The sequence below is a fragment of the Caenorhabditis briggsae genome (genome assembly GCF_000004555.2).
Source record: "Caenorhabditis briggsae complete genome, chrIII, whole genome shotgun sequence".
NCBI lineage: Eukaryota > Metazoa > Nematoda > Chromadorea > Rhabditida > Rhabditidae > Caenorhabditis > Caenorhabditis briggsae.
Genome location: NC_013490.2, coordinates 6658022 through 6674092, shown reverse-complemented (window position 1 = coordinate 6674092; position 16071 = coordinate 6658022). Strand labels below are relative to the sequence as shown.

The 16071-nt window shown below is 38.0% G+C and overlaps 5 protein-coding genes across 5 annotated transcripts; 4 read left to right on the top strand and 1 right to left on the bottom strand.

Moving 5' to 3' along the window:
• Positions 1–506: 506 nt before the first annotated feature.
• On the bottom strand, positions 507–1383 carry CBG25975 (the record flags this gene model as incomplete). The annotated part of the gene is made up of 3 exons (XM_045243921.1): positions 507–567; positions 726–1096; positions 1243–1383. 3 exons carry the CDS (start codon positions 1381–1383, stop codon positions 507–509), a joined length of 573 nt encoding a protein of 190 aa, XP_045100064.1.
• Positions 1384–2582: 1199 nt separating this feature from the next.
• Positions 2583–5256, top strand: CBG25976 (the record flags this gene model as incomplete). The annotated part of the gene is made up of 2 exons (XM_045243920.1): positions 2583–2647; positions 4917–5256. 2 exons carry the CDS (start codon positions 2583–2585, stop codon positions 5254–5256), a joined length of 405 nt encoding a protein of 134 aa, XP_045100065.1.
• A 2730-nt stretch (positions 5257–7986) lies between these two features.
• On the top strand, positions 7987–8604 carry CBG18114 (the record flags this gene model as incomplete). Its single annotated transcript, XM_002642110.1, has 1 exon — positions 7987–8604. The coding sequence occupies one exon, from the start codon at positions 7987–7989 to the stop codon at positions 8602–8604; it is 618 nt and encodes a 205-aa protein (XP_002642156.1).
• A 223-nt stretch (positions 8605–8827) lies between these two features.
• On the top strand, positions 8828–11031 carry CBG18116 (the record flags this gene model as incomplete). The annotated part of the gene is made up of 2 exons (XM_002642112.2): positions 8828–9323; positions 10259–11031. The coding sequence occupies 2 exons, from the start codon at positions 8828–8830 to the stop codon at positions 11029–11031; spliced, it is 1269 nt and encodes a 422-aa protein (XP_002642158.2).
• Positions 11032–13842: 2811 nt separating this feature from the next.
• Positions 13843–14367, top strand: CBG18117 (the record flags this gene model as incomplete). The annotated part of the gene is made up of 3 exons (XM_045243919.1): positions 13843–13972; positions 14136–14254; positions 14302–14367. The coding sequence occupies 3 exons, from the start codon at positions 13843–13845 to the stop codon at positions 14365–14367; spliced, it is 315 nt and encodes a 104-aa protein (XP_045096390.1).
• Positions 14368–16071: the final 1704 nt, after the last annotated feature.

The window sequence follows — 16071 nt, the reverse complement described above, 5'->3', positions numbered from 1 at the left end:
CCGGTTTTTTTCGGTGTCCGTGGCCTAGGTTTCTCACTGCGCCGGAATTCAAATCCTCGTCCCTCCTAGCAACTTTTTTTTGAAAATTTTTCGCTTTTAATGGCATTTTTCGGGGATTTCGGGTTTAATTCGAATTTTTTCGCTATAATATTGGGAAAATAGACAACTTTTAGAACATTTCAATGCAATAAGGGGGAAAAGCCTACTCCGAAAAAAAAAGCTTGGCATTTACAAGAAGAATCCGGTAAATTAGTCTGAAATAATAACAATAATTATGTGTCAATCGACGAACACTTCTGATTTTATTATAAACAAATCATCAGTTGACAACTTTTTTATCTTTGGCAGGAATCAAGAAAAATTGGATCGAAATGGTTAAATTGTGCTGGATCTAAGGATCGCATTTGTATGTGGTGACTCACCCGTTTTTAATTCAATTGAGTGTTTTACAGCATTCCTTCTGTCTATATTAAAAGAATTCTTTCTATCATCTTTCTATCATTCTATCATTTTTGATTTTGTAATGTTAAACTCCGTCCTTTTGGCTTGTTGCTTGTTATAAAAGCCCTCTCAATTGTATGAACTAGGTACGTGTCCAAGCTCAATAAAAGTCTACAATGTAAATATTGTGCATCGACGACTTCTCGAGCGAAGGACTATCCGCGTGGCACTGATGGGGACACTGGCTCCATCAGGATGGCGAGCAACAATTAGGACACCACCACCGGCGATGGAGAAAGCTGATCAACATCGTGGATCCACGATGTTGATGAGTCCTTTTCCGGTGTTGCTGGTAGACCTCATGTTGATCTGCGTGACGGTTCCATACCAGTCGGTAGTTCTTCTTCGAGCAGTCCTGATTTTGACATTTCGAAGGTCCTTCGAATAACTCTTTCCTTCCAATTGGCATTTGTGAAGAGTCCTTTTTGAAATCTCTCGTGAGAGAGAGGCTCCGGGCGGCCAACTTGAAAATGAGTCCATTCGTTGCTCCGGAATGATAATTTCCAAGTTTTCCTATGAAGAGTTCTGGGTATCCAGTTTGCTTACTATTAGTGTGGCCGTCCTCCCGTTGTAGAACACATTTGATCCTTTTTGACTCCTGTGCTTGTCCGATCCTTTGTTATGGGAAAAGGTCCCGCGGTAATCCACATCTACCATCGAACACGTAACTGATCCTGTCGCTGCCTCGTCAGCCAGAAATTGTTCCAGCACTGTCACTTCTTGTGTCCAGTCCGTTGTTGCCTGTCGCATCCCAACGTTGACTTCTGCGCCTCTCATCAGTCCTTGATACATCTTGGAACCTCTATTGAGCCAACCATGTTCAGCTTTCTCCATCGCCGGTGGTGGTGTCCTAATTGTTGCTCGCCATCCTGATGGACCCATGTCCCCATCAGTGCCACGCGGATAGTCCTTCGCTCGAGAAGTCGTCGATGCACAATATTTACATTGTAGACTTTTATTGAGCTTGGACACGTACCTAGGTACAATCTACCAATGATTCTGGGGTAAAACTTATTTCATTTAGGGGTACAACGTTTGTGATTCGGGGGTACAATTTTTTTTGACGAAGTTTCTGAATTCCTGAATTTCAGAGCTTGAAAATCTCAGAATTCGGAATCTGAGAATTTCGGAACTTCAGAGTCTGAGAATCTGAAAATTTCGGAACTTCAGAATCTGAGAATCTGAGAAATTCCGAATTTCAGAACTTCGAAATCTCCCTTGTACCCCCGAATCATTTTACCCCCCGAATTTTTGGCCACTAAAAAGGCATTTCGCTTTTTACAGTGCTGAAAAATTTATGAACTATCTGGAAAAAGAAAAAAAAGCAAGGAAAAGAGATATTTCGCAATCGAGAGTTTTGGAAGTGAGTATTTCCGTATCCGAAAATTCGTGATCCTAAAAAAAAACTATTTATTTGCCCATACAATTATGGATTTTAAGATTTCTAATTACAAATTCAAGAAATTGTCAAGCTTTAAAATTCTAGATTCAGGATATTTTACAGATGTTATTACTAGGAACGATAAAATTAAGACTTTTTCTTCAGTTTTTCGGTGCTTCATCGGTTCGATTTGATTAACGATTTTCTGGCATCGAAAAACCTGTAACAGAAGGGCAATCTAACTTTTGACTTTAACTCAATTTTTCTCATTTCCTGTGAATGATATCAAAAAGTTTTCAACCGATAAAATGTTGGTCATAATATCAAAAACATTTTATAAGTTGGCACATTTTTCATATCTTCCACTTCCACAGGATCTGAGGTAATTGAGCTTAAACTTGGCCGGGGGCTCCTATTACAAGTTTTAAGGAGTGTGCATATTTCTGTACTTTTCCAATTTCCTCTGAAAATGTTGTTGTTAATCAATTTTATAAAAACGGCCGACCGAAAGCTTTTTATCTTTTTCCACACTCTTCGTTTCCCCATCATGTTTTCTGTTGGTGTCACTCTTTTTTTCGAACAGTCTACCTTTTTTCATTCAGCGAATGCCACCTGAATAAAAACCACTTTTCAACATTTATTGACTCAAAACTTCCGAACAACGATCAGAATTTTTTTCCAGGTATTCGTTGTCATTCTCATGAGTTTTCATTGTTCACTCCTCTTAAAAAAGTACATCAAAGTGCTCAGTGATCATTTCGGAAGGTGGGTGTGAACAATCCCATTGGGCAATCAGTGACTCGGAATGGCACATTGTCGAATCAGCACACACAAATACAAATATCTAAACACATTCTTTTGAGTGGTTTTTGAACACTTTTGATCGACAGTTTACTAGTGTGGACAAGATAGCGAAGAGAGGGAAGACTCGGAGCAGCGCAGGCGAAAGTAGGTCAAATAGAGATCACTGGGTGATAGCCACGTGATAAATAAACAAAAAGATAACGGAGAGAAGAAAGGAATGGCACCTCTGGTATTCAGAACTTTTGCTCTTTTTTCTGCAAAATTAGGTTTTGCAGAAGTGTCTCGAGTATTCAGAAAACTAAGATACAGAAATTTGATCCGATGTGGTAGATAATCTGATAATGAATTCAGTTATTCTATAAAATCAGTTTTATATATAATCTGATTTGAAATCATTATTGTTGCTATTTTTGCCGGATTAGGTTTATTTTTTCAACAGAAAAACTCTTTGGTTTCTGAAATCTTTCAATAAGTTTTTTTAGCCGATAAATGATATCAATTTTTTATACCCAGGAGTTGTCATAGAGCGAGTGAATTTTTCTATACAATTTGCTTTGCCAAAATCAAATAAAATCAGCTGTAGGAGTTTCTCAATTGGAAAATCAAAGTTTTTTGTACTGAAAATTTTTTATGAATAGTTTTTGTGCAGTCAATTGTCTGTATAAACATTGAAACGTTATCCTAAAATCTGTAAAAGAAGGGTCTTTAACTTTTTACTTTGTGTCCATTTTTCTTGGTTCCTTTGAAAGATATAAAATAGTTGTCAACGAATAAATTGCTTATCATAATCAGCAATTTTTTGTCAGTTGACATATTTCTGATATCATGCATAGAAAATGAGATAATAGCTTAAACTTGACAGTGTGGGGGCCCATCTATCGCAGGGTTTCGGTAGGAAAACTTGAAAGAATCCAGAAAATAAGAATCCTTCAAAGTATAAATACAAATTTTCTATTGCCAGTCTTTTTTTGTCATTCATCGAACATCAAACCTAAAAAACCTCAAAGTGCAATCAAATTCGCATTCTCTCTACTCAGTTTTTTTTTTCATTTTCGATTCATATTTACTTTTTTTCTAACCTCTTTTTCTGCACAATTTCCGCCGTTTCTATGTTGGTGTTCCTGTCAAATCGTGAAACAGTTTCCGTTGGAGATACGGCAAAAAACGATCAAAAAACTTGAGAGAGTGGAAAAGTTCGAAGGTTAAAACCTGGTGAAGTTTAGTTTGGAAATTTTGTTGGTATGATAATTCCTAGTCTCAGAATACTTGATCTGCGCAGTTGATGAATCTAAATTTGGCGCACTTTGTATTTTGAAATCTTAGCATGCAGTAGAATTTTAAAAATTGCCCAAATGTAATCCAACAGGTGATCTGATGTCCCGGAAACAGTCTAATATAATTCTCCATGCCGTCAACTTTTAGCTCAATTATCTCATTTCTTGTACAAGATATCAAAAAGTATTCAACAGACAAAGTGTTTATCAAGTTATCAAAAGTATTCTATCAGTTGACCTATTTTTGATATCTGTTACAGAAAATGAGATATGTGAACTCAAAGTTGAAGCATTTAATTAGAGTGTTTACTAAAATTTGAATGAAGATTTAACTTTCTGGTAATAGTTTTTTTAAACAATTTCTAGTTTTCAAGATTCGATGTTTTCATCCGAAAAAAAAGAAACCATCACTTTCTCAAAAAAAAAGACGAGAAATGTCGTTTTCCGATTCTGGAGTTTTCCGGTGGTTGTCTTTTCAAAGAAATAGTTTTTCTTCTTCTAAATGACTTTCCTCAAACTTTCAAAATATCGAAAAATGAAGATAGGATGACTGTACACAACAATTTCGTTTTCTTGTTTATCTGCTCTTACTCTAAAATGTACCTCTCAGTTACCATCTCTACCTATCCTCTATATTTACTTTTTTGTGTTGCTCGTCGTCACTAATGGGAGATACGGAAAGGAATGTGAGCAAAAAAAGCGAGAGAAAGAAGGGACACAATTCTGTTGAAAATAAATAAAAATATCAACCAAAAAAGTGTTCGTTTACTTTACCTTACCCACCCCATCTACACCCCTAAATATCCTAAAAATACTTGACAATTCGATTGTTCACAATTATTTTGCCCTGACATAAAACACTCAAAATATCTAGATCACAAACTGGTACGATGTTTTTGCTTGTTCTCAATAAGAATCCCTGACAAGATGACGTGAATTGAATCCACACGTTTTAGAAAAAAAGGTGTGAAAAGAAGAGCGGATTATGAGAACGGACCGGAAAAACTGAATGAAAAAATAAAGAGATGGGCAAATAAAAAAGATGAAGAAGAGGAGAAGTTTAATTCGATGATTTCGAGTGATGAACTGGTCGGGGGAAATACACAAGGAGTTGACAACTGCCAGGTTATTGTTGTTGGTCATTGGAAATTCGGAAGCAATAGGATGATGGCAATGTTTACGGAGCTACTGCTCATAGGAACTCTCTTGGATCAATTCAATGAAAATAAGAAGTCGAAAAAGAAGAAGGGAGTGTACTGTTTCAATGATTTGTGGACAAGATGTTTGATGGGTTGAAGAGCAAAGTTTTTGTGATCATTTTAGTTTGAGTTCTCGATTTCGAACATTTAAACATCTCTGAAATTTCTGAATTTTTTTATAGAATTGGTATGTATTTTAGCCTATGATATTTAGGTCAAATTTAAGTCCAGAGTCTTGCAAACTGAAATGAAAAAGTGAAAATTTTGAGAGGAAACTTTATTCCGGAGAAAGCAGATTTTCATTCAGTATCCTTAATCTGAAAATTACCATAAACACTCTAATTGGACGCACACAAACCGTCTATTTTGAGCCTATTTATCTCGGTTGCTGTGAAAGATATCAAAAAGTGGTCAACTAACAAAATATTTGTGATATTATAATTAACATTTTATCAGTTGATTTAGTTTTGATATCTCTTATACAGACCGAGATAATTGAACTCAAACTTGGCAGTGTGGGGGCCCTTCAATTGCAGGTTTTATAGTATTCGGAAAAAAATTCTGTGAATTTTTTCCTTGGGAATAACTGATTTTTGCTCGGAATTCTTTGTCAGAAAGTAATATTTTCTGGGTCAGGGAAACATTTTTCGTTCACTTGGAGATAAACATTTCGGGTGGAGCTCGTGAAACTTTGAATGGTATTCCAGAGCTTTCAAGATTTTTTAGAAATGTTGAAAGTTTTTTTTTTGAATACAATTCTGGAAAAGTTCAAGGCAAACAAATTGTAAACACCGAAGAAGATTTATAAATATCTTGATGACTCGACCACACACAAGTGTCCTATCACTACGTTTGTGGTAACTGAGAGTACTTGAAACTCTCTTTTCAAGATGGGAACTTTTGAGAAAAACGATTTTATGGAAGATGCAACGAACAGAAAACGAGAAAAAGAAATATAGATTGGAAATATTTATAGGTTTTGTAATTCAAAAAACCAGTGAACCAACTATGTTCAATAATTAAAAATAGCGTAAATGATAGAAGAACCCCAGGCTTTTAACTTTGAGGCAATTTTTCTCAGTTCTTGTCAGAGATATGAAAAAATTGTAAACTGATAAATTATTGATCATATTATCACAAACATTTTATCAGTTGACTAATTTTTGATATCTCTTATAGGAATCGAAATAATCGAGCTATAGTGTGGGCTTTTATTAGAGAAAATATGAACAGAACCATAAAAAATTTCCGATACAATTTTTCCGATAAATTAGAATTCAAAAAAATTCTGCAACGCTTATGGTATCTTCAACCATCAGGAAAATGAGTGTAGTTGATCAAGAACTCTCCTGAACTGGATAGATTCTTCTGTTCAGAACATTGCGATTCGCACAAAAGATCAGTAGAGAAATTGGAGACATTTGGTGACCCTGTTCCCCCAATCGAACCTCTTTTCTCACATTTTCTTCATCCATAGCTTAACATCATGTTCTTTTTTACATATTCTCTTTATCCCTCTTTCTTCCCGATTCTTCACATTTCTTCCGATTCAATTCAATCAAACTTTTTTGCGACACCCTCTCAAGAGTATTCCTCCGGTCCTTTGGCGTCGAAAATTGTGTCGGAGTCGAGGAAGTGGATCGAATTTCCGGTGATGATGGATAGTGATCCCAACTGGATATTTTACATCTAATGTGAACATGTGTGAAAAAATTGGAGGTGGCCTTTTCATTTTCGATTGAAAGTTAAAAAACGAGGGCGGGAGTTAGGGGGGATCAGAGCACAAAAAAGTTAGAGGAGAACAAGAGAGTAAGAGAATTAGAAGATGAAAGAGAAGTCTGTCTGTTTACCTATTATTTTGTGTGGAATGGGGCAATGTGTGTCTAGGGATCGTCGGCACGCCCCACCCCTTTCCCTAGGGGGGACACTGTTGGGTATAAAATCGAGAGGACTTGGCAAAGAAAATCTAAGTTGTGAGATCTCTGCACATACTTCTACATACCTACACGAAAATGCTCCGAGTTTTGTAAGTTTTTATCGTCTTAAAAAATTCTTTTAGTACAGTGTTTCATGTTTTAAAAAATGTGCCTAGTTGAAAAATATGCCTAACTTGTTCATGAAAATTTTTCCGAAGAAAGTTTGACATAATCATAGAATTTTCACAATTTTCCAAACAGATAAAAATAGTTGATTTTGTTTAGAATTTTTCTTGTCTTGGAGAAGGTTTTCTTTCGTCCTGTATCCAGTACGGCACGTAACTACACGAACTCAAATTTGTATTAGCATAAAATTTGAGTCAAGCGTTGTATTGAGCCTGAGTTTAGAGTGGCGAAATTCAAATAATTAATCAGAAAACTGGCCTAATTTCTAACTTATTGATCAACTTTGAGTTGAGTTATTTCTTGTCAAAGTTGCTTCATCTCATGAAAATTGTGCAAGAAATATTACGCCGTTCATCTTTGGACAATCCTACCAATGCCTAGAACTGAGTAATCGTTTTGAAAATTTCAGTAGCTTTGAAGAGACCTAAAACTATATTTCTACCAATTTTCGTGATTCTAAGTCACTTATATCTAAAGATATACCCGTTTCTATCAGTGCGCCACCCCGTAAACTACATTTTACCTGATTTCTCAAAATGCTATTTTTCATAAATCTAATTTTCGCAGAGTGCTCACCTCACTGGTAGCAGTGTCAATTGCTCAATTGACCTCTTCATGCACTACCTGCAATACCAACCCGAACTATGGTGAGTATACTTTTCCTTTCAATTCAAATTCTTAAAACTCATAACATTTCTCACTCTCTTCAAAATTACTTACCAACAATGAACTCAGATAACTCTCACCACCGGCATAAACGTCAACAACAGTACAACACTCACCAAGTACCTGGCTTCCTTCCTAACACTTACCAACCAGATGCATTCTCTTCAGATGCACGACGTCAGGAGACCCTTCGTCTGAATCAGGCATTCTTCGATTCACTCACCCAACCACAACAATCCGACCCCATTCTAACTCCCCAAATGGATTCACAACCCATTCACGTTCCCACGATGGATCAACAAGAACCACAGTATCACCACACTTTCAAAAATCGACCGATCCCTGTGGTATTCGCTGATCCAGAAGATCCGAAACATCGAGAACCCACAATATTCGTAGAAGTACATGGCGATGATTCTAACGCTACAACTAAAAGTACACCGACTCTTGAATTCGTGCAATTTTCTCTGGAACCAAATGAAGATGGAATTTACCAATCAACACCAGGAAATGAGCCGAGTTTTTTTGAATCTGAAGCCACGAGGGCGATAATTGAGGCACTGACAAGAGATGATCCAAGATATATTCAAAAGGATTTCCGATTAGAATTCTTGGATCCGGACACTGAAGATGTGAACCTGGAGAATATGGAGAAGCTGGATAAAATGAGGCACTGACTTATTAATAATTCACTAAATGCCCCTAAATTTATCTGTAAATATGTCATAATGTAGGATAATTGATAATTAATACTTTTAATTACCTACTTTTTAACTTATAACAATCGCTCACTTGCCATTCATCTCATCATTCACGCAATGAATTTGACTATTCTAATGTCCATTTACAATTAATATAATTAATTAACCTAAAAAGTCCCTCGTGATTTCCCGTTTTTGAATGTTGTTCTCAGGTACTTCATCCGGACAATCATCTTACAATACGAACTCTGTACAACGCGATTCAACTGGTAGCTCATCAAGCAATCAGCCAGGATACCTTCCCGATTACCAAGGAGACCGATACACCGATCCACAACGAATTGCCGACACTCAAGCTCTGAATAGAGCATTCTTCGACTCGATTGGAGGAGCTCCATCGCCACCACCAGAGACGCCAGCTCAACAAGGAATGAACGGAGGATCGACTGCTTCCCCAACTGGTCAGTATAATCAACAACAACAGCAATACGGTACCAACCAACAATACAATCCCCAACAGCAACAATACGGTACCAACCAGCAATACAATCCCCAACAGCAACAGCAATACGGTAGTACCACTTCTTACTCATCCAATGGTCCTGCTCTCTATGCAACTGGCACCACCAATTACCCAACTCTCTATCAACCATCTTCTTCCTCCCCCCAATATATGAATAACGGTTGCACCACATGTCGCTTCAGACGTCATTTCGGTCTTGGACCAGTCAAATTTTAAGAAATGTTAATCTCTCTTCTGAAAAGTCACTGCTGTTTGTATCCCCCACTTGCCCGCGAAAATTTCACCAAAAGAACTCCATCGGATAATTTGACTTTTTGAAGCATTACTGTATAAAACCCCCTTGATTGATGATGTTCTCGAATGTTCTATTTTTCCTGCTTCATTTTATTAATAAACGAATGAATGAAAATGATAAGAAGAATGCCGATGCATGAAAAAACCGCTTTGCTTCAATTCGTCCCTAAAAATAAATCTGAAAATTTGTTACAGGTTTTTAAAAAAATTAGAAGATGAATTCTTAGAAATTTAGGTCCAGTCAATGATTTTTGATCAGTCGTTTCCCCTATACATACAATCGAATAAGATCATCAGTTTTCAACGTAAAACTTGTAATAGAAGGGTTCTTAACGTTTAACTTTAAACCAATTTATCTCGGTTCCTGAGAAAGATAACACAATTTTTTCAACTGACAAAATATTAGAGATATTATGATAAACAATTTATCAGATGACGTCTTTTTTATATCTTTTTCAGAAATCGAGATATGTGAGCTCAAAGTTGACAGTTTGAGTTGGCTTCTAGAAAATTCATGGTATTTGGACTAATTCAAATGATTCCTGCAAAAGAAGGGTCTCTAAATTTTTACTTTGAGCCAATTTTTCTCGGTTCCTGATAAAGATGTAAGATAGTTATTAACAGAAAAATTGTTTATCATAATATCAAAAGTGTTTTGACACATTTTTGATATCTCTGATAGGAGCTGAGATGATTGAGATCAAACTTGACAGCGTGGGGGCCCGTCTGTTACAGGTTTTAAGATAAGAAATTTTCATACACTCAACAAAGTTTATTATTACAAAAGACTGCTTTGATAATAACAATTCGCAGGCTCCACAACAACGACGTATGCACCGACAACTTCCTATGGATACTCCACTCAATACTATAATCCATCATCTTCCTCGAGAACCTCTTCCACTGGATACTCCAATCCATCATCCACCTATGGAAGCACCCAACAACAAGGAACCAATCAAAACTTTGTAGCCTATGATACCACAAATCAAAACTCTCCATACTACTATCAGAGAGTTCCATCTACTGCTCAATACAATTCAGTTCTTGGGGTGAATGCTGGATTCCCACAGAACTCGAATCAAAATCAATTGCTGAGAGATCAATCCTCCAATCAAGGATACGGAATGAATCAAGCTAACAATCAACAAATGTACAACACAGGATACAACAACCAAGGATCACAATATCAAAACCAAAATCAAAATCAGATGTACAACAATCCACAAAACACCATGACGACTACTTTGATGTATGCCAGCAGCACTCAACAGCAACCATACCAGCAGCAACAACAACAGAACAATAACCAGCAGATGTACAGTAACCAACAGTACAACAATCAGCAATACGACAACAATATGGGATACAACAATCAACATATGTACAATCCAAGCACTCCGCAGTACAGTAGCAGCATTCCATCTCCACAGTACTCTGCTGACGCCATCTCATGTTGCTCCCAAGTCAGCTCGACATGTTGCTACCAAACTCAACAAGGATACAATAGCAATCAACAGCAGCAACAACCAGGAAACAATCTTCAGTACTCGCCATCAGTCTACCAGTATGGACGCAAAAAATAATTTCTCTCTAATTTTGTACAGTTCTACTTCCTTCCTTCTCTCTTTTCAGTTTTGTACACTTGCCGGTTTTTTAAACTCAGATATTGTCTAGCTCAAGTTTCAAATAAACAAATCTTTGAATTGCAGTTTACGATAGTTAATCATAACCAAATTCAAAATCCAGATGCAAAAATATTTCAAGGAATCGTAACACAAAATGGTCTTCGACGAAAAAGGAACAAATTGCTTAATACTTTTGAAAAATTTCAGATATATTAGGTTGGCGGGAAAGTCTTTGTCACTCTGTTTGTTTAATCACTGTTCTCGTATATGGAGGCTGTGTATGATATCGACTCTAGTGAATAACAAGGTGATAAGAACCTTCCATATAAACAAGTCCCCATCTCCTTCCCTGCTCCTCATCTGTAATTGAAACGATATGTTTGTTCCCACTGCTATTCACATCAGACATGTTTTGATTTACCTCTTCCTATCTCACACCACGATGAAGGATTCGGAAACTTTCTTGAAGAATGTGTACAACACACATGCCCCTCACTACAATACTATTCGCAATTGGTTCCATCGTTTCGAAAAAGATGACTTCTCGCTCGATGAAAAGGATCGCTCTGGGAGACCCCGTGAGTTGGATTTGGACAAGCTGAAGCACGCATTGCAATCGGATCCATTTCAATCTAGCCGTGAACTAGCTGTCACATTCGGAGTTCACCATAGCACAGTCCTTGAAGGTTTGAAGTCTCTTGGAATGAGAAAACTTTTTGGTCGATTCATACCTCATCACCTGACTCAAGCCAACCTTGACCGCCGAGTCGACGATTCGATTACTCTTCTCACTCTCCACGCGGGCGATCGATGGCTGGACCGGCTAATAACCGGAGATGAGAAGTGGGTCTTCTACGATAATCACCACAGGAAATCCCAGCGGGTTGGAGAAGGAGAGAGCCCACAGGATGTCCCAAAACCCGACCTTCATCCGAAAAAAGTTATGCTCTCTGTGTGGTGGGGAGTGGACGGCCCCATCTACTGGGAACTTCTGCCCGAGGGCAAAACAATAACTGGAGACCTCTACACTACTCAACTACGAAACCTCAAGAAAGCAGTCGACCGTTCGGCCCTGAAAGACAAGAAAGTGTACTAGCAACATGATAACGCTCGCCCACATGTTTCGAAACAAGTGAAGCAGGAGCTGATGGGATATGGATGGAATGTTCTCCCTCACCCCCCGTATTCTCCTGATCTTGCTCCTTCCGACTATTGGTTATTTGGCGATATGACACGTGCCTTCGAAGGAAGAAGCTTCAATTCCCGTGGAGCGGTCGAAGCGGCACTCAAACAATACTTTGCCTCACGCCCGGCTGGATTCTACCGCAATGGAATCCATAAATTGAGGGAACGTTGGAGACATGTTGTTGATAATGATGGACAATATAATTAATTATTCGGTTATTTTTTCTTTGAGAAATAAACTATTGAAAAAGTGACAAAGACTTTCCCGCCAACCTAATAGTATATCTGAAAATTCTCTATATCTGATATACTAAAGTGTTTTAAATTTACGTTGTTGTATCATCCACCGCACGGGCAGCAAAATTTATAGTTCAGCCCACGACAAGTTTTTTCGGCGGACAACGTACAAAGTTTTCCAATAAAAATGACACAGATGCGAATTAGCGACCGTGATAAACGAGGAAACTGAGCTCATCCATCATTTTTTGCTGCATTCTCAGGCGGAAAGTTTCGATTTTAATTATTCTGGTAAACGGGCGAACAAAAATTTTTTCGTCGGGCAACGGACAACGGAAAGCCAAAAATCGCTAGACAACAGACAACGAACAGTTCATCCCTGATGCACCCCCTCCCCCCCCAATAATTCTTTATTAGTTGGAAAAATTATGATGATCAAAAAATAACGCCGAGTTCAATAAATTGTGTTGCTCCGCTTGTCCGCTGGAACGATCTGAAACGATCTGAAATTTTCTAGAATAACATTTTCACATTAAACAAATTTGTTAGCGAAATCTTTGTTTCTACACTTTTTTTTTCGATTCAACATTTTACAAAACTTATACTCATTTTTTCGATTTATTTTTTAACTTTTTTGGCTAAAGACTTGTTTAAAATTTCTGAAGATCAGATTAGGCCTTAAAAATAATTCCAGCCCTTAAAAGAAAAGCTTAGCATCCTAAAAGAAAAACTTAGCATCCAAGACGTATCGGTGGTCGTGGTATCGGATCCAGGTGTCGCTCTCACACAGTCGTGGTTGTCGTTGCGGAACAAAAGGTCGACGAGCACGATTCCAAGCAGATGGGAGATGCCAGGCGATAAAGACAGGAGAAGGCCAGGCTGATCCTGCAACATCCTGCAACGTGAACGTTGAAACTGATAACTATTTCAGACTGAACGGCAGAGGAGAGATAAAAAGAAGGTTAAGGAAAATGACAATGTCACGGTTTAAAATGTTTACTTCACGTTTTTTTTTCAAATACCGTATTCCGTCAAGAAACCTACCCAAACTGTCAACTGGGAGTTCAATTATCTCGATTCCTGTGAAAAAAATCAAAAAATGGTTAACTGACAACATGTTTATGCTAATACCACTGATATTTTATCAGTTAACAACATTTTGATATCTTTCACAGGAATTGAGATAATTGGTCTCAAAGTTTACGGTTTGGGTGGGTTTGTGTAAGGGAAATACAGTATAACATATATTTTCCATAGTCTCTCATGAGTTGTTGCGTCAATCTATTTTGTAGCGTAAAATTTGAGATTAAATCTCAAAATGAAAAAAAACCGGCATTTCAAAATTTCATGCCCAAATCGAACAAGAAGTACAATGCAAACCTTTCTGGAATCAATGAAATCAGATGTGTTACTCAAGGCTCTTCAATATTTTGTTTTATTATATTGCACATCATTTTTAGTTGGCTTAACGATTTGTGTAAGTTTTTTGCTCGCAAAATAAGTCTGAAATTCTGTATTCAGACTAAAGGAAAAGCTCAAAAACTCAACTCCGGTGGAAAGAAGGCTGGAGACAAAACGGGGAAGAAAGGGGCGAATAAAACAGAGTCTGATGGTAAGAAATTCGAAAAAATTCATTTCAGATGACGTTAAATTCAATCTCAACGTCAAACCAGCCGAACAGAAGCGCGATGAGTTCGACGATGACGAAGAGAATCCGTTGGCGAAGATTCCGACGAAACCACGAATTCCAAAGCAGAAGGTAACTTCGATTACGTTCATTATAAGACCAAGAAAAAATGTTTTCAGCAGACAACAGGAACTCTTGGTGCATCTATTAGGTTGGCGGGAAAGTCTTTGTCACTTTTTCAATAGTTTATTTCTCAAAGAAAAAATAACCGAATAATTAATTATATTGTCCATCATTATCAACAACATGTCTCCAACGTTCCCTCAATTTATGGATTCATTGCGGTAGAATCCAGCCGGGCGTGAGGCAAAGTATTGTTTGAGTGCCGCTTCGACCGCTCCACGGGAATTGAAGCTTCTTCCTTCGAAGGCACGTGTCATATCGCCAAATAACCAATAGTCGGAAGGAGCAAGATCAGGAGAATACGGGGGGTGAGGGAGAACATTCCATCCATATCCCATCAGCTCCTGCTTCACTTGTTTCGAAACATGTGGGCGAGCGTTATCATGTTGCTAGTACACTTTCTTGTCTTTCAGGGCCGAACGGTCGACTGCTTTCTTGAGGTTTCGTAGTTGAGTAGTGTAGAGGTCTCCAGTTATTGTTTTGCCCTCGGGCAGAAGTTCCCAGTAGATGGGGCCGTCCACTCCCCACCACACAGAGAGCATAACTTTTTTCGGATGAAGGTCGGGTTTTGGGACATCCTGTGGGCTCTCTCCTTCTCCAACCCGCTGGGATTTCCTGTGGTGATTATCGTAGAAGACCCACTTCTCATCTCCGGTTATTAGCCGGTCCAGCCATCGATCGCCCGCGTGGAGAGTGAGAAGAGTAATCGAATCGTCGACTCGGCGGTCAAGGTTGGCTTGAGTCAGGTGATGAGGTATGAATCGACCAAAAAGTTTTCTCATTCCAAGAGACTTCAAACCTTCAAGGACTGTGCTATGGTGAACTCCGAATGTGACAGCTAGTTCACGGCTAGATTGAAATGGATCCGATTGCAATGCGTGCTTCAGCTTGTCCAAATCCAACTCACGGGGTCTCCCAGAGCGATCCTTTTCATCGAGCGAGAAGTCATCTTTTTCGAAACGATGGAACCAATTGCGAATAGTATTGTAGTGAGGGGCATGTGTGTTGTACACATTCTTCAAGAAAGTTTCCGAATCCTTCATCGTGGTGTGAGATAGGAAGAGGTAAATCAAAACATGTCTGATGTGAATAGCAGTGGGAACAAACATATCGTTTCAATTACAGATGAGGAGCAGGGAAGGAGATGGGGACTTGTTTATATGGAAGGTTCTTATCACCTTGTTATTCACTAGAGTCGATATCATACACAGCCTCCATATACGAGAACAGTGATTAAACAAACAGAGTGACAAAGACTTTCCCGCCAACCTAATACATCAAGAACATCGTCGACGTTAGGCTCGAAGATGGAACCAGAAGCTTCATTCTTTGCGCCTCACGAAAAGACAACTGGAGCTTCATGCTATATGGTGAAAACTGCGAACCAATGATGATTTTTCGTTCTTTTTTTTCTCTCTGAAATTTTCTTGTGCCCAATAAATGATTTTTCATGTTCTTTTTTGTTGCTTCGAAAGCGATAAAAACCTCTCTTTCGTGAAAAGTATCATTCAGAAGGAAAAAGGTAAAAATAGGGTACAGGAAAGAGAGAAAGTATAATGGAGTTAGAAAAAATATGTATGCGAAATGAATGAAGAAATGAGAAGAAATGACCCATACCGGAGGTACGAATAATATGATATTCTGAAGAAAATGAAGGGAAGAGAGGAATAGAGAAAAAAGGAATTTACACAATTATGGAAAATAACACTATCTGAAGTCTTCTGTGTGGAGATCTTACTAGTAACAATAAAAAATGAGAATTCTTT